This window comes from Cryptococcus neoformans, chromosome 7, assembly GCF_000149385.1.
Source record: "Cryptococcus neoformans var. neoformans B-3501A chromosome 7, whole genome shotgun sequence".
NCBI lineage: Eukaryota > Fungi > Basidiomycota > Tremellomycetes > Tremellales > Cryptococcaceae > Cryptococcus > Cryptococcus deneoformans.
Window position 1 is genome coordinate 403,820 of NC_009183.1, and position 16,231 is coordinate 420,050.

The 16,231-nt window shown below is 49.9% G+C and overlaps 7 protein-coding genes across 7 annotated transcripts; 3 read left to right on the plus strand and 4 right to left on the minus strand.

Moving 5' to 3' along the window:
* Window positions 1–80: 80 nt before the first annotated feature.
* Window positions 81–884, minus strand: CNBG1390 (hypothetical protein; the record flags this gene model as incomplete). Its single annotated transcript, XM_769400.1, has 4 exons — window positions 81–417; window positions 475–537; window positions 592–711; window positions 757–884. The coding sequence occupies 4 exons, from the start codon at window positions 882–884 to the stop codon at window positions 81–83; spliced, it is 648 nt and encodes a 215-aa protein (XP_774493.1).
* A 192-nt stretch (window positions 885–1,076) lies between these two features.
* Window positions 1,077–2,099, plus strand: CNBG1400 (hypothetical protein; the record flags this gene model as incomplete). Its single annotated transcript, XM_769401.1, has 2 exons — window positions 1,077–1,263; window positions 1,315–2,099. The coding sequence occupies 2 exons, from the start codon at window positions 1,077–1,079 to the stop codon at window positions 2,097–2,099; spliced, it is 972 nt and encodes a 323-aa protein (XP_774494.1).
* Window positions 2,100–2,292: 193 nt separating this feature from the next.
* On the minus strand, window positions 2,293–3,445 carry CNBG1410 (hypothetical protein; the record flags this gene model as incomplete). Its single annotated transcript, XM_769402.1, has 4 exons — window positions 2,293–2,673; window positions 2,740–3,039; window positions 3,103–3,141; window positions 3,209–3,445. The coding sequence occupies 4 exons, from the start codon at window positions 3,443–3,445 to the stop codon at window positions 2,293–2,295; spliced, it is 957 nt and encodes a 318-aa protein (XP_774495.1).
* A 296-nt stretch (window positions 3,446–3,741) lies between these two features.
* On the plus strand, window positions 3,742–6,677 carry CNBG1420 (hypothetical protein; the record flags this gene model as incomplete). The annotated part of the gene is made up of 7 exons (XM_769403.1): window positions 3,742–4,030; window positions 4,091–4,360; window positions 4,422–4,499; window positions 4,558–4,712; window positions 4,777–4,888; window positions 5,350–5,452; window positions 5,627–6,677. 7 exons carry the CDS (start codon window positions 3,742–3,744, stop codon window positions 6,675–6,677), a joined length of 2,058 nt encoding a protein of 685 aa, XP_774496.1.
* Window positions 6,678–6,856: 179 nt separating this feature from the next.
* CNBG1430 (hypothetical protein) lies at window positions 6,857–9,731 on the minus strand (the record flags this gene model as incomplete). The annotated part of the gene is made up of 6 exons (XM_769404.1): window positions 6,857–7,146; window positions 7,203–7,267; window positions 7,326–7,496; window positions 7,554–8,825; window positions 8,875–8,926; window positions 8,987–9,731. 6 exons carry the CDS (start codon window positions 9,729–9,731, stop codon window positions 6,857–6,859), a joined length of 2,595 nt encoding a protein of 864 aa, XP_774497.1.
* Window positions 9,732–10,584: 853 nt separating this feature from the next.
* CNBG1440 (hypothetical protein) lies at window positions 10,585–13,309 on the minus strand (the record flags this gene model as incomplete). Its single annotated transcript, XM_769405.1, has 3 exons — window positions 10,585–11,830; window positions 11,897–13,211; window positions 13,273–13,309. 3 exons carry the CDS (start codon window positions 13,307–13,309, stop codon window positions 10,585–10,587), a joined length of 2,598 nt encoding a protein of 865 aa, XP_774498.1.
* Window positions 13,310–14,061: 752 nt separating this feature from the next.
* CNBG1450 (hypothetical protein) lies at window positions 14,062–15,630 on the plus strand (the record flags this gene model as incomplete). Its single annotated transcript, XM_769406.1, has 11 exons — window positions 14,062–14,118; window positions 14,188–14,198; window positions 14,257–14,311; window positions 14,377–14,494; window positions 14,551–14,652; window positions 14,709–14,923; window positions 14,980–15,150; window positions 15,206–15,226; window positions 15,296–15,368; window positions 15,431–15,528; window positions 15,580–15,630. The coding sequence occupies 11 exons, from the start codon at window positions 14,062–14,064 to the stop codon at window positions 15,628–15,630; spliced, it is 972 nt and encodes a 323-aa protein (XP_774499.1).
* Between the last annotated feature and the right edge of the window lie 601 nt (window positions 15,631–16,231).

The window sequence follows — 16,231 nt, forward strand, 5'->3', positions numbered from 1 at the left end:
GCAGTAATGATTCAACAAGACAAGTTTATATACGAGGAATCTAGCACTTTACAAAGTTCTAAATACAGTAGTAATACCATCTACTCAGCCTTTACATTCTCGCTCATTGATTGTTTCCATTCGACATAATCTTGCCAACTGGCTTCCATCTTGACGCTGCCGTAGATCTTGACGTGCAACCTCTTCCACACTCTATCGCCCACTTTCACTTTGCCCTTGTAGCCGGCTTTGGATATGGCCGACAAGACGGTCTCCTCCTTGGTCCATCCTTGCTCGGGACAAATATGTGGGAGATAGGTGGCAGAGTAGCTGCGGGTATGGTCGGTAGGGTGAGTAAAGGTGATGTGGATGCCATGTTCACCTGGTGTCCAATCAAGCGGGTCGGCGATGGATATGAACGGGGTCAAGAGGGAAACGCTGGAGCAATGCAAAAGTCAATAGGATGGAAGTGATGGAGATCGAGCGACGGCTTACTCGCAAAGAAGCGTGGGCAGCTCGGCCGCTTTGATGGGCGAAAATCGGTGGTCCTTGAGAGCACTGACGAATGCGTCAGTGTGTGATATATATATGATCAAGAATGCGGCCAGTCACCTGATCAAGGCGTAGTCTTTAAGCCCTTCCGCAAGAGGCATCGGCAAAAAGTTGCCTATGCATCCCCTCAAGACGTGTCTGCGGCCTGGTTTGGCGACATGCCAGGATACAAAGAGGGCGCTGTGTGCCGTCAGCTCAGCATGGGACGAGACGGGGTGCACTGACTAGCTGTCGTGGGGATTGTGGAAGGGCGGGTCCGCCGGGGTTCCGTGCTGGAGATGCGCTGCGAGGACGTCGAATGCCCAGATGGGGTGGAGCGGGGTGCATATGGGGACGAGGGCGGCGGGGGACATCGGGGCAGCGGACAGCGAAAAGACGGGTGGCAAACTCGGCGATCATTCATAAGCCACTCCCACAGCCAGGCGGCGATCCCCGCCCTCCTCGCCTCCCACGTGTCATTTCTGCCCACGCGACGCGACGCGCCGGGCATCGCTGTTGCCCTTCTCCAACGCTCCCCGCCTTGTCCCGCTCCCCCCTCCCCCGCCATGCCCCCCCAGCCACAGCCACAGCGGGACAGCGATGGCTTCCTCATGCCAGCGCGCCCGCCAAAGCGCACACAGCTCCGCCCAGCAAACTCGCTTCCCACCACCGCAGACATCTACGCAGCCAAGCACGGCATTCCTCTCGACGTGCAGATGGCCTTGCAGAACGTAGGACGCCGCGGCCGTGAGAGTGAGTTTCCATGTGCCCAAGTCATGGCCAATCACTGACGCCTTGTGCCAGGTGTTGCAAGGGGCCATCGAAGCTTTGACAGGACCCAGTCCGTCCCGAACCTCGTCATTGGCAGCTCTGCTGCGCCTCCAGCGTCCAGCTTCACCTCGACGCACGATGCCATGCAGCATGCACGAGGCGTGATCAACAAGGAACTCATGCGTGCGCGAGAGCTCCAGCCCTTTGGCTCTACATCCTCGACATCGTCTGATGTCGATGCCCTCGCGTTGGAAGGCGCCGAGGAGCACAAGAGGACGAGGAGACTCGTATTCGGTCCCGACGGCGAGGTCGAGGAGGTTTTCCAGCAAGCGAGTCTCAAGGCTAAAGTCGGCTTTGGAAAAGGTACAAAGAGTGAAGACGCGACGCTTGTCCCCTCGCGGAAGAGGAGGTCTTCCCCGGCCGAGCCGGATGGCAGCGATACAGAAACCGACGATATCGACCAAGATGAGGAAGACGAGCTTCAGCCGTCTGTGACCTTCAACACCGTCGAGTCCGTCTTCCCGCCCGTATTCACTTCCCCTGCAATCACGCATCCCGAGCTTTTCGGTCCCCTCCCCGGGTCCAGTAGCAGCGCCGACGTCCCCGATATCACGACCACAGCTGCTAGGCCATTCAAGGGGTTGCCTGTCGGAAAAAGGAAACTTGGTTGGCAAAAGGCAGCAAGTGCCCCGGTCATTGGTTTACAAAGGTGGGGAGACATGGACGTCGACGGCGAAGAGGAGACCAAGTTTGAAGCGGAAAACGAGTCGTTGGAGGATGGATTCGAGTTTAACAATTGGGAAGAGGTCGAGTTTTGAGCATACCCCTTTTTTCCTTTGCATTTCATTCTTGTTCCTTGTTGTTATCTTCTAGTCGGTTTGAAAAGTTTTTGACAGCAGCATGACAATTCATCGTACGGTATGGAAATTAAAAAATAAATTAAAATAAAAACAGATAATTAGAACGGCTCTTTCGATACATTTATTACGCAAAAGCATTTGGCTTTTCTATTTACCACCATTTATCAATTCCTAAACCGACATGCGCAATAATACCCTCATCCAAATCATCCCCAGCATACTCAATCTTGGCCATACTCGCCCCCTTCATTTCATTAAACAACCCGTCCCTGTCATTGGGAACCCTGCTGGCCCCATTCGGGGCGTACACAGGGTGCTTGGCCACGCGGTCGTTCATTTCTTGAGGGAAGAAGATTTGCGTAGTATGCGCATGCGTCGCGTTGGATGAATCGGGGTGGTGGCCCCAAGATGGGGGATGCGTCTTGAGGTGGAGATGGACAGTACGCCCAGGGTACCATCCCGGGTAAATGGTGTGGAACGTGGCGATGCCGTCTTCGTTGGTCTGTTGGAAGCCTCGAAGAAAGGTCGAGTTCTAAAAGAAACATTTGAGCATGCGTCTTTTCGTATAAATAATAGAAACCAGATGGGGCAAACCCACATTGATAGGCTCTTGATGCATAGGACGGTCATGATCGCCCGGTCCGCCTGGGCCATGGGGTCCCTTGCGTGGCCCGCCTGGCCCGCCTGGTCCACCAGGTCCACCAGGTCCTGGCCCTTCTGCAGCTTTACCATACCCAGAATAGACGCCATCTACAGCGTCACATGACCAAATGTCAATCCAAGCGCTGGGAAGAGGCTCGCATGTGGAGTGCGGGAGAGTAGGGTCGGAAAGATGAGAAGAGACGGAGAAGACGTGGAAGACGAGGGTCAGTGGGATACCGGGCAAACCCTCGGTGATCTTTTGTTATAGTTCTCGTCAGTATCATGCTTCGCCCAAGTGCCAACAGGGGCGTCATCTTACGTTGCTGCGTTCGATATGGTAATCAAGATAGAATGGACCCTTTGGTAATGATAGGTAATCAGCTTCCACAATGCACACACGACTCGTTTTATCCCAGTGTACCAACCTCCATGACCTCTGGAGTCAAGACGCAGACACCTCCACAAGAGCCGACACCGCCTCCAATGGCGACATCGCCGTTTATGCGGCCCAAGGTATCCCAGCCAAGCGCAGACTGTCTGTGTGGCCAATCTGGGTGAAGGGCATCGTCGGGGTCCGGGAAGAATACCTGGGGAGCTGGGTTGAGGAGCCTGTCTGCCATGGCGACGGCGGTGACAAGGGGAAGGATGGCGAGAGAACGCATAATGATAAGTGGGAAAGCCTGGGGGGGGGGAAAGGGGGGGGAGAATATATAGGAAACAGTGCATGGGAACGGGGCTGCGGCGGCCTGCTGAGGAAAAACTACGCCGGGAGACGATAAAATTGTCCATTCCGCAGACACTGCGCACCCATCTCCCCCGCCCGCCGGCCGAACACGGCGGCCCTCGCCGCTCACCGGGCCGCCCACCTGTCCAGGAACCATGTAAACAAACATCTTCACCTTGATTGTTTCGTTTCACGCAGGCTTATACGAACAGGTATCCACCGCTCGCCCACGCCATGCCCTCCAAGGAAAACACCAGACCACTGCCCAACCCTATGTCCACAAGAAGCTTATCCAAGTCATCCATTCCCAGAACTGCATGCCCGGATACGGCTCCCCTCGGCATCAAGGGTCCCCTCGGCATCAAGGGCATGGCTCTCCTCGACGACTCGGCAAACAAGAGCAATCATCCCCCTGCCAAGGATCAAACGATCAAAGTCGCAAAAAAGGATGATCTCATGGAGAAGAAGATCAAGGGGCTGGAAAAGAGAGTGGACTGCAATGCCCAGGTCAACAGGGATAAAAGTATGTCAAATGTTGTGTATAGTATGGGACTATTACGCCTTACTTATACATGTGTAATAGTCTCTTCTCTGGACAATCGCTTAACGAAGCTTGAAGCGCACTACTACAGCAAATTCTCTCAAACCGTAGATACCCCACCAAGGACAGCAGAATCACCTTCCGCTTTGGTCAAAAGCCCCCCAGTACCGGCCCTGAAACGAAAGATGGATGCAGCAATGGAATGGGAAAGGAGTATGATGAGCGGTGAAATAACATTGACCGGTATCGAGGAAGCAGAAGCGAATGACGAGGATGAGGAGACACGGCAAAACGGAGTGCAAGACCTTCAAGGTAAAGAGCCAAAGCAAGTATCCTTGAAAAAAAAAATCTAATGAGTCGTTGTTGTAAATAGAGCTGGGAGGGCTGGTCGGCGATCAACAAACTCAAATTGACCAGTTGAAACAACAAATTTCCCAGCAATCAGAGCAAAGTGGGCCATTTTTCATTATTCCTGGCACGACATTCCCTGCTGACAATTCTTGTCCCAGTTTCCTTCCTTGTGGCCAGCATGACACAATCTCAGCAAACAATCGCTTCTCTCCAATTCGACCTTGATGTTGAACGAGGAAGAATAGCCGATTTTGAGACAAGGCTCGAAGATGTCGAAGACAGCAATGATGTCAGAGACGCCAGTCTTATTTTAGTAAGACCCTTTCTCACCCATTGATTTGTCCGAAGCTGACTTGCTGGTTGGTCAATTGTCGCAGACTGACTCTTCACCTTTGCCATCCGCAAGTAAATCTGAAGACGGGAACGAGGAAAAATCCACAAGTTTGATGAAAAGGAAAGCCAGCGAGTATGATGATAGTAGCAAAGAAGGTTAGTGGTGGGACTTGAAGAAAGAAAAAAAAAAAGGTTCTGGTTGATAAAGCTGACGTCTCATACCATGTTAGCATCACGCAAAAGAACAGTACACTGACCTTTTGTTTTCTCTCTTTCTTTTGTTTATGCCTCGTTTCACCGTGTAGAAAGAACCCTCCCGAGTTAGGACCCTGGGGAATGTACCCAATAGCCTCTCAAACAGTTCCTTTCCAACAAAACTTTGTAATGTGTTCCGGTCCGGCATAAGCTTATCGATGGTCACATGATTGTTTGCAAAATGGGCTCCTCCCTGTTGTTTCATGCCCGGCTGAAACCTACTTGCGTCGAAGTGGACCACACATATCGCATAATGGATCAGCCATCGGTGGTGACAGATATACTTCCAGATACATATCAAAGGAAAGGAGCCACTGACTCAAGCGATATGACGTGAAAGGATAGGACTGACTCGACAAAAGCTATATCATCAGAGAAAGCAGCGGTCTTACATGGCTACACCACCATCCAACCCATCACACATCACTCTAACTCTAACTCTACCTCTAACTCTCAGACAACCAAGTGCTCAACGATCGCCACTCTCCGCTCTCTCAATACTACCCAACATCGCCTACTCAGACCACCACTCAATCACGACATTAGTAAATAACCCCTCAACTTCCCCAATCAGAAAATCCTTCACTGCATCATGGCCGCTTGCGTTGTGTCTCTACCCAAACACTCCCATCCTGCTAGATACACCTACCTCGCCTCTCCTCCTTTGACTCCCACCACTCCCACCGCTTCACTTCTCCCATCCGGTACGCTTTCGACGATAGGCCCTTCTCATGTGAACAAGTCTTCATCCATGGACCCTGCGCCTTCTTACGCCGCTCTTCGCGCTCATCATGCTTATGCTCTGCGCTATGTCATTACCATGCTCCGCCGGGAACAAGCCAGCAATCTCTATCTGCCAGGACAAGACGCCGTTTGGAACCACGACCAGATGATCATTGAGCTCGAAAAGGAATTGCACAGTGTTGAAGAGGCACAGAAAAGTTTGGACAAATTCCCCAACTGTTTTGCTCCTGTTTGGTTCCCTAAACCGCACGGCCCGAGGACCCAAGAGGCGGATGAGGAAATCGAGAAACTCCAAGCGGAAAAGGATAAGATCATTGACGAAAAACTGAATCAGCACTTTTCTTTTCTCAAGCAGCTTTTTATTGGCCCCATGACAAAGCAGCAAGCTCGTAATGACCGTTTACTCAGAGAACAGCTCCGAGAAGGTGACTTTGAAGGCCTATCCGTCCTCTTGCCTAGCGCGAATATGAAAATGCTTTTGGCTGAGCAGCAGAAAAAGGCAGGGGTACCTAGAAAGAACTATGAGCAGCAACGTATGGAAAAGGAGCGAGCCAAGATTGCTGCCTATCTCGAGGAGGCACATCCACAAAGTCCTAGAAAGATCAACATGTCTCTTCCTCACGCCGCGTCCTCCACACCCATGGCAAGAAGTGCTTCTCCCAAACTTTTTGGTCCTCTCACCAAAGAGCAGTACCTTGCTTTGGGTACAGAAGAGACAAGTTTGCGGGATAAAGAAGACCAAAGGATGTTGCACGAGGCACAAAGGCGCCAGCGACAGGTAATACTTGGATGGCTGCACAAACCATGGGACAAGTATGACAAGGAAGCGGCCGCTTTGATGGAAATGATGGCTCAACTTGCAAAGGAACGACTGCTTGTTAAGAAGAAGAGTACCAACCAGGTGGAGCCAAAGGAAAATGAGAAAGTTACTGCAGTAGTACAGTAAATAGGGTTTAGCAGCTTGGAATAGTCGTTTAAGAAGGGCACGCCACATCTATCAATGCATGTATGAGTCCATAATCATTGTGGTCAGCTACGGCTTTGGTGTGGATACATTCATTGCACATCCTCCTTGATCGACCAGCGATAGGGCGAACTACCCTTCTTCCATCTTCCCTCTTTCAATCACTGATTTAACTTTTTTAAAATCTCTGGAGGAAGTTTCGGAATAACCCCAGGTTTTCCTCCTCCGCCGCCCATTCCTCTTCCACCGCCTCCCCCAGGAGCATTCTGAGGAGGGGCAGGAAGGAAAGGCAATGAAGCCCGTTCAATGACCTCAAGACGGGCAAACTTTTGGGCATTAGTACCTTGTCCTCGCACTCCAAGATCCTGTGAAGGAGGGGGTGACCAAAAGCGAGTGTGGGTCGTGTGAGCTTTAGGATCAAGCTTGGGGTTGGTGAGGAAAGGATGGGCCTCTGAAGACGATCAGTCAGCTTCTCGGTGGGGGCCTGGCAAAAACTACAGAACTCACCCGTGTTGAGCACATAGTCATCCAAAGAAAGGACATCCGGCTCTGATTGAAGTAGGAAATGATATCTAAGACGGACTTGTAAGTGTACTTCCAGGTACTATATTTTTGCAAGCAGAAACCTACTTGAACGTTTCCGCCAGAGCAAAGCTTTCCATGTTGTCACCGAATCTTACAGGCAACTTTGTGACATCTTCGACACTACTGAATCCCCCATCCACTGTGGAAGCGTTCATCCATGATGTAAACATCTTCCATCCCTTCTCTTGCCATTTACGATCGCCAGTGATACGATACCTGCAGCGGAGGAGTGAGTGCTTTTCAGATGCGAACCAATAAAAAAAAAAAACTTACATGTAAAATATCGACTCAATGGTTTCAGGTCGGTTGAGGCCTCGGGTCGATACTTTTCTGGCGCCGGTAGGCGTGCCTTTCAGTCTCTGGGCATATTTGATAGGTGTCTGTCCGTTCTTCTTTTTCTCGCGATCGGTGTATAAAACGGGCTCATTGTCCTCAGTCCACCTTAAGACACCGTTTCTATCCCTGTACATCCCATCTCTGTCTTTAGATTCGTCCTCGCTGAAAATCAGGGGGTGGTGCCTACCGCCACCAGATATCGAAACATTCTCGTACATGGCCGAGGTTTCATGGGGAGCATACCATTCGACAACTTCAGGCTGAAGACCAGTTGGCGTATCTGCTGAGAGCCAATAGCACGATGCGGTGACTCTCTCAGCATCCCGCATGTCACCAGGCCTGTCCAGAAGTTTCGCTCCAAGACCAAGCATAGCACCGATGAAGCATGTGAGATGTTCGAGCTCTGGAATGAGTCTCCCATTCTCAAGCTTACCAACTGCTAGAATATTGCGACCGGGTACAATGTCAATGTCGACATACAGGGTCTCCTTGGCTTTGTCAATTGAGCGCTCATATACATCTCGCCACACTTGTGAGACTTCGCTAGTGCCCAAAAGTTTGTACGTCTTGATAAGGTACTCGTAATAAGAATCGGCAAGGCCACCAAAGGTGAGGCCGCCGTGCATCGAAGTGGTCAGAGGAGCATCGGGTTGGAACCACATAGGAATCAGAGGAGAATGGGTGCCGCGGGGGATAACTCGTTCATGGATATAATCCATCGCTCTTTGTGCGAGATCGAACCATTTACGATCTTTGGTTATTTGAGACAAGCGAATGAGCTCAAGCGACATACTGCCTACTTCGGCCAACGAAACAGTGCCCAGCCGAATCATCTCATCTTTTGTACCAGGGTCCATCCGGCCGGCCGGTAGACCTGAGCCTGTCTTGAAAGCGGTGCTCAGAATATCTGCCAGATCTACAGCCCTTTCAAGAAGAAGATCATCGCCGGAAAGGTCATAAGCTCCAAGAAGACCGCCAAGGTACCTGATACCGGTCTCAAATACAGCCAGACCGACAGTTTTATCACGATTGAGAGCATACACCTCACCGCTGCCGCTTAGTTCCTCCGAAACGTATCCGTCGTTCCAATCGCGCCCATTAACCCAATGGAAATTGAGCTGATTAACATGTGGGCGACATAGATTGTACTCATTTGAAAAGCCCATAAGAAGCAACGTGTCAAGAGAGTCGACAATGGTAGCCCCCCAGCTACATCATACAATCAGCACTTATTCAAAAGTGTAGTAAGGAATCTTACCCATTGAAGGGATCTGAATGTGTCAACGAAACTGGTCTGACTTCGTCGTGTCCTATTCGTATATTTTGTCAGCTCTATTAGATGCAATGTACCAGTCACTGCTTAAACTTACCCCAAGCATGGCGTTTATAAGCTTCCCAGGCATGTTTGAAACCTCTCTTCACCGCTTCCTTCCTTTCCTCCCTGACCTTTCTATCATTCTCGCTTTCCCAACGGTCCCTTCCACCGGCGAACCCTTCCCACTGGACTCTTTTCATCTCTCCTTTGGGCTGATCCCAGACCGTTGGTCCACTCCATTTTTGGGACCATGCATCCTCTGGCATGCTATTGGAATGCTCTTCAGGCAGATCCGGTGGCTGAGAAATGATCAAACGAAGATCGGAATCGGGATATATCTTTTCTTCGGGCAGCTCGGACTCGGAGACGTTGAGATAAGGGAAGATGGAAGGTGCGCGTGGAAGGAGGTCGACATCTGGGTGCATGGGCGTGATGGGCTGTTGCCATCCCTTGACAAAGTGGTTCCCGTGGGCGTCGACAATGTAGTCACTGTAAGTGGGGCTCTCACTTTTGTCGTCTGAAGGTTTCGAACCGGCCCTCGAATCATCGCCTTCCGCATCCCAAGATCCACCATGACCCCATGCCGTTTCGTCTTTGTTACTGGTCATATAGTACAGTATCACTACGCATATCAACAAGCCGCCCAGGATCCATCTTGGCTTCCTCGGCACAAGCATATGACGGGCTAATGAGGACGGGGATGAAGGGAGGCCTTTCTCAGGGTCCGAGTACGAGGAAGGATAGGCGGGGGCGTACGGCATGTTGCGGCCTGTAGGCTTGGGGGAAAGAGAGCGACCCATTGGTTGCCGCGCGGTATGTGGGGGCTTGGCACAAAAAGACTGACTAAAAAGGAGAGCAAGGGGTGGTAACGATATAAAAACCCGTGCAGCGAGATGGTGAGGCGATGAACACGACAGCGCTTTCAGTCTTTTCAGCGATGGATATGCACGCTGTCCACCATATGCAACGCTCTCGTCGCGTGATCGTCGGTTTGCCGCGCTCGACGTGTATTAAATGAAGGCCAATTGCTGCTGCTGCTGGACCCTGGCACGTACGACGTCTTGCTATGTAAGGATGGTCAAACTGTTCGCTGTTACTTCCGCGCGTTCGGAATTGTATTTTGGCCGGCTATGCGTCGATGGCGGCGGCCGCCGCAGAGTGGGGAGCTGCATCATCCACCATCCATCGAGACGGTTGAAGAGCGGAAGCAGATGAGCCACGCACCACTATACCCCGTAGTAGATTGAGCCGTTCCCGGTAATTTCATAATAAGAAGCTGATGGATTATTACGCAAATGAAGGAACGTGTGACGGATAGAGCTATCATTATTGGATGCAACTTAATTAATTATCATTAGAGAGCGGCAATGTCCACTATATACAACAACAGTATTTACAGAATGTTAAGGCAGAAATGTTAGGTTCACGACGATGCAAGGACCGAAGAAGAAACCCCGAACCTGGAAACGACAAGACTTTCTACTACAGTGCAGTGGCTACTATGGCAGTGGCATTACTGATTATTTGCGACTTCTAGGTACTTCTTTATAGAGGATGAGGCCGAGTGGAGATGATCTGGTGATCCGGAAACTAAACGACGCAGGCTGAATGACTCTTTGTTTGCGCAAATTTCCTCGCATTACGGGTGTAGTGTCAGCTGATCATATGTCTGATAACCTGTTGATCTCTTCCGTCGTCCCCAGTTCTCGCCCTCTCTGAAGGCGGTCGTACCTCTTGCCGCCAATTATCTATGTTTGAAGCGGGGGAGGAGAATACTCCATTGCCTTCTAACACGTTGAGATTAGGCATCGATGGTGTGCTTGAGTTCAAGAGCGGCGGTGGCAAGCCCAAAGGCATATGGCCGGGTACGCCCCACATCATGTATGGGTTAGGAGCGCCGATCCCAGTTCCTACGCGGTTGACATCGTTCTGAATGTCGCCCCACATCCCGCCGACCATGTGACTCTGCGCCATTCTTCGTTGAACAGCCTCGACATGCTTGAACCCAAGGGGAAGCTCATCTTCGATGATTTCCGCCCGGCTAGGAGGTGTGAGACCTTTAGCTTGGGCTTGGCGTACAGCAAGCGGGAGGTCGTCTTCGTCTTCGTCATATCCATCGGCCGAAGGGGATGGTTGAAGTCTTGATGGAGCCGTTATTTCGCTTGCCGCGTCGCCTTTCGTGGAAGGTGCGCTAGAATATTTGAGTGCAAGTTGGGAAAGAGGAACTTCTTCTTCTGAATCTGTGAGGGGAGGTGATATAGAAGGAGTAAACTCTGTTTTATTGCCCGCGGATGAGCTTTCCTTTGAAGGGGTCGAGCGACGAGCAATCTTTGAAAGAGGCACGTCTTCATCAGAATATTCGTCGGAGAGTGGCGAAGGAGATTGGTCTTGTAGAAGAGACTGGTCTTCTTCAGGTCCCTGGCCAGATGCGATAGGTGGGATTAACTGATGCCTTGCCAAGGAATTATCTTCTATATGTGCTTTGTCTTCTCTCAGGTCGACTGTTGTACCTATCGCACCGTGCTCATCATCCTCCTTGTCTTCCTTTCTCAAATCTTTGGATACACGGCGGGTCTCACCCTCTCCTGACATGGCACCTTCGTCCAGCCTAGACTTGAGCTTGGTCATTTCCGATTCCCAAACATGATCCACTCCAAAAACAGAGCGTCCTTTCGCATCTCTGTGATTGGAATCACTTGGACTCATATGTTGACCACCATCAATAGTGTCTGACTGTATCAGCGGTCGATCTTTAGAGGAGTGGAAAGTAGATGGACGACTTTTTGCAGAATGACTAGGATCCACGATCAAGTCCGAGCTCGGAGGAGCCAAAGACGAAGGTTCAAAGAACATGGTCGAGCGACTCATCATCGCAGGTCTAAAATCGCCTGTGAAGACCCTGTCGTAGACGAAGAACGTGTCAGCCAGCTAGATAGCTTTTTCTCAAGGACGCATAGAAATTTACCTCCGCTTCCCTTTCATCATAGCTTTCCTGGCTTCAAGCTCGTCTATCAAGCTTTTCCCATACAGCTTCCCGGAGCGCCGCTGGATTGCATCGATTGTAATATCTTTGCTTGAAACACCTATTTCGCCTTCAATCTCAGAGCTCCCCACAAAATACTCTTCATCCTCCCTCTTCCCGTCGACTAGCAAACTACTCCTAAATGTTTTCTGACTAAGACTCAAAGGCAGTCCGGGCCTACGCCCTTTGGTTTTCGCTTCGGCTGGAAGAGGCTTATCACCTCGAACAAAGCCATCAGGGACCTTTACGTCAGGATGCAGGGATTCAGAATCGGCCAAGGGGCTAGGCATAACCAAAACGTTCGGCCGCAGGGATCTCCGGCTGATTTGTGTCACAGCAGAAGTGCTGTATCGAGGGGGCATTAGAGGGCGTCCAAACTGCTTGGCTGTGGGGATCTCGCTATAGTCTGGCATTGGTTCAGTCAGAGAATTCTCAATTTTCGAAGAGGCTGACCACCGCCGTGGTACGTTTGTAGAAGATAATGTGAAGCCATTAGGTAATTTAGAGCCCATTGCAAGCCCATTTGCAGAGTTGAGGCTAGATCTGTGCCGCTCTTCAGGATCGAATCTTGACCCGGTTTGCCGCCCAAGAGCAGGCAAGGCAAAGGGATTAGGTTCTGAGTCATTGGGAATATTTCTTTCTTTGAAGGTATCGAGTTCCTGTCTTGCTGTGATGGGTCTAAGGGTAGCAATCGGTGAAGACGAGTTGGGAAGAGGAGTCGTGCCGTCTTGGAGACCCATGGCGGTGTGTCGTCCCAGGGCTAGATCGAGGTTCTGGGGCTCTGCCCAAGCTTGGCGAGTCCTGTACTGATCCAGTGACGCCCTTCTTCCGCTGTTGTCTCTCAGACCAGAAGGGGAATTGTCATCCTTAAGGGCAAGAGGTTTGGAGGCCCTTTGAGCAGAAAGCATCGAGAGTGGTTGCGAGATGGCACGTTGTCTAGGTCTGACTGGCTCGGAAACGAGATGTGAAGGCAGTCCCCAGTCACCGACATCGATGTCCACATTATCGGCAATATTTTCTTCCGGATCTTCAGTAATTCCCTTGTATGATCGCGGCGCTGGATGTTTTTCGTTGTTATTTGAAGTACCCGTTTCTTGACATGAAACACCGGGCAATACTGGAGGTGGTTGAGCTAGGATTTTGCGGCGACGCTCCTCCTGCTGAGTCTGTATGAAAGGTATGAAGATGGCGGAGTCTCTCCAGTTGCGAGGAGGTTGAGATGGAATATTGGCCACCAGGTCATCGTCATTATCGTATTCTAACCAAGAAGATAGTAAGTGTCTATTTATATGTGACAAAGGCTGTGATAACTGACTCACCAATCAGAGCAGCGGCTAGCTGGATGCGTGAAAGCATAGTGAAATGGGACAGACGACAGCAATTGTCGAGCTGACGTAAGTATATTGATGGAGGCAATGGTGTATACACGGAGAAGGATGCTGAGAGTTGGGAAATGAAGATGATGTGAGGCGCTGCATGAAAAGGGTTGCGTGTAACTAGTGATCTTTGATTTTCATACGGGTCGATCCATGTCAAAGCGTGATGGCTGGGAACACAGATCTGATGGAATTTGGAACGTCTCCTCTTCCCTCCCACAGCGGGCTGCGGACGGAGCTGATACTGGCGTCTGACGGCTGGTGGTATCAGATGTTTGTCTTCCCGACTCCTGAACTCGGCGGTCCGAGCTACATCCAGTTCTGTGACCCTGCTAAACGGCATTACGTAATAATTCCCGGTTACTTTAAACCCCATCTATTAGCCGATGCGTAGGTGTGATAGGAGGACGATACATCATAAGGCAGTCAGTGGCCGGTGGGTCGCCGTGTAATTATCATTAGGCAATAATATATAGCAGACATCGTGACCAGGCAGGAGAATAGTATGTAGCAGTAACACACCTACAATTACCGCACACCTCACTGCTTTTTCGTTCTTCTTTTTCCAGATCATCATAACTTGCCGTCCGTTCGTGCAGTCTTAAAACAGCTTCGCATCTATCCCCAGGAATTTCCTCCCATAACAATAAACTCTGTGAAAAATCAAACAGGCAATAATCGCCCATTTTTCTGCTTCTCCCCACAATAAGCCATTCTCCCCGGATTCTCAACATGGGCGACTCTGTTATTCATGCTTTTGCAGGCTCCGTGGGAGGATGCGCTGCGATGGTAAGTCGATCTCTCATTGTGATCATATCAATCATCGTGCTACAGTCACTGATCACTTGTCACTCGCAGGCACTGACCTAGTGAGCACTATTGTCGCTACTGAGGACGTGGATCTACGGTTGATTGTCTTTCATTAAGCCCTCTGGTAACCCTTTCCACTCGCGCCGCTGTTCAAACCAAGAAGGAACACATCGTGGGTCTCCATCGTCTTCGTACCCATCATTTTACAGAAACAACGCTTACATTGACTTTCGTCAGACCGCCAAAGAAGCGCTGTCCAAAGCCTACGGAGAGGAAGGTATAGCAGGATTGTATTCAGGTCTGGGCAGTTCTCTTTTTGGTATTGCCCTCACGAATGGCGTTTACTATGCTTTTTGTGAGTTTATAGAAAGGTTATTCAGCTGCATCTAGTGAATATCTGACTATTGGTAGACGAAGAGATGCGTTCAGCTTTGATTCGTCGTAGAAGTAAAACTCCAGCCTCCAACGGTGGTTTAACTACTATAGAAGGCATCTTTGCTGGCTTGGTAGCAGGTAAGCAACTTGATTCCATCCTCGAGCAGGATGTAGCTTACCTGGGATCCTTGCAGGCTCGATCACTACGATTGCCACTAACCCTGTCTGGACTATACAGACTGCTCAAGCTACATATACTGCAGACCCTTCGTCTAAGGCAGATGGGAAGCCAGATATCAAGCCATCAGCCGCGCAAGTAGCTAAGGGCATAATCGAGAAAGAAGGTATCAAGGGTTTATGGCGAGGTATCGGACCCGCTTTGGTGCTGGTTGTCAACCCAGTGATTCAGGTAATTATTAACTCCTGCCCTGGATGCGGAGTATACTAAGAACTCACCGCGAGTAGTATACCACGTTTGAAAGACTAGTGGCTGCTCTCCTTAGGTACAGATTCCTATCGCATGGTGCCACTCCTGTTGGGAAAACAGCTTTGGGCAGAAGCTCGCTCAGTGATTGGGACTTTTTCATTCTGGGTGCGGCAAGCAAGCTCGTTGCGACCAGCTGTACATATCCATACGTGAGCTAAATTGTTCTTCCCTTACTGTCATATCGCAAACTGAAATCGGTGTCAGATCGTGGTCAAGTCCCGTCTTGTATGTGTCACAAGCTCCTGTATAGCTTGGATAATACGTTATCATGGATACTGCTTACGTGAACTCTAGCAAGCTGCCACCCACCAATACAAGTCTTCTTTAAGAGCAATTTTGCACATTCTACGAGCCGAAGGAGTCTCCGGTAGGTCAAAGAGAAATCATCAGACTTTTTTTAGAAACTTACATGTATTTGACGTTTTCCAGGCCTGTACGCTGGGCTGACACTCAAACTCCTTCAATCGGTTCTCACGGCTGCTTTCATGTTTGTAGCCCAGCGACGTATCTATGAGCTGGTGAAATATGTCAGTAAATGCACTGTAACTTACAATATAAAGCTGACGACCTATCTTCAGCTGTTGAGCCTCTCTGTTCGTAAACGAAAAGCTGTTTTAGCGTTAGGTTAATTGGATCGATTTATGGAATGCTTCACATAAGGCGAATACAATATGTAGCTTTAACGTGGATCAAAGGGCCTACAATGAACGGAACTGTCTGTGAACATCTTCGATATGGGTTATTAGCGTCTTCATTACAAATATATGGATAACGATGTTAATAGTGACAGTGTGTGAGAGTTTTGATCAGACATGTTTTTTTGCTTTTTTTGGACAGACTACTCGTATTATACAAGATACCGACATTTTCTGTGTGCATGAATCGCAGGAAGTTATCATCGTCGTAGTCTCCTGTTCTGGTGTTCAGTCTGTCCAAGTTCTTGGATCTCACCAATCACTTGCCCATTAGACTGTAGTCAGTACTACCTACCACCGGTCGGTTATCATTCCTCCAACCAGGAGCATCCTAGACAAGTATAGCTTTTAGCTTTACCAGTACATGGGGATACCAATTCTACTACCATCATTACTAGAAGACCACTTCGTCGCATGATCGTGGTAATGCAATAAAAGTACTACTATAGGTTGTATAAGTAAGTGATATTCCACAAAAAAGTGTATATATGCAACCGACGAACGGACACTTGGACAGACTTTTTCGTCGTCACCA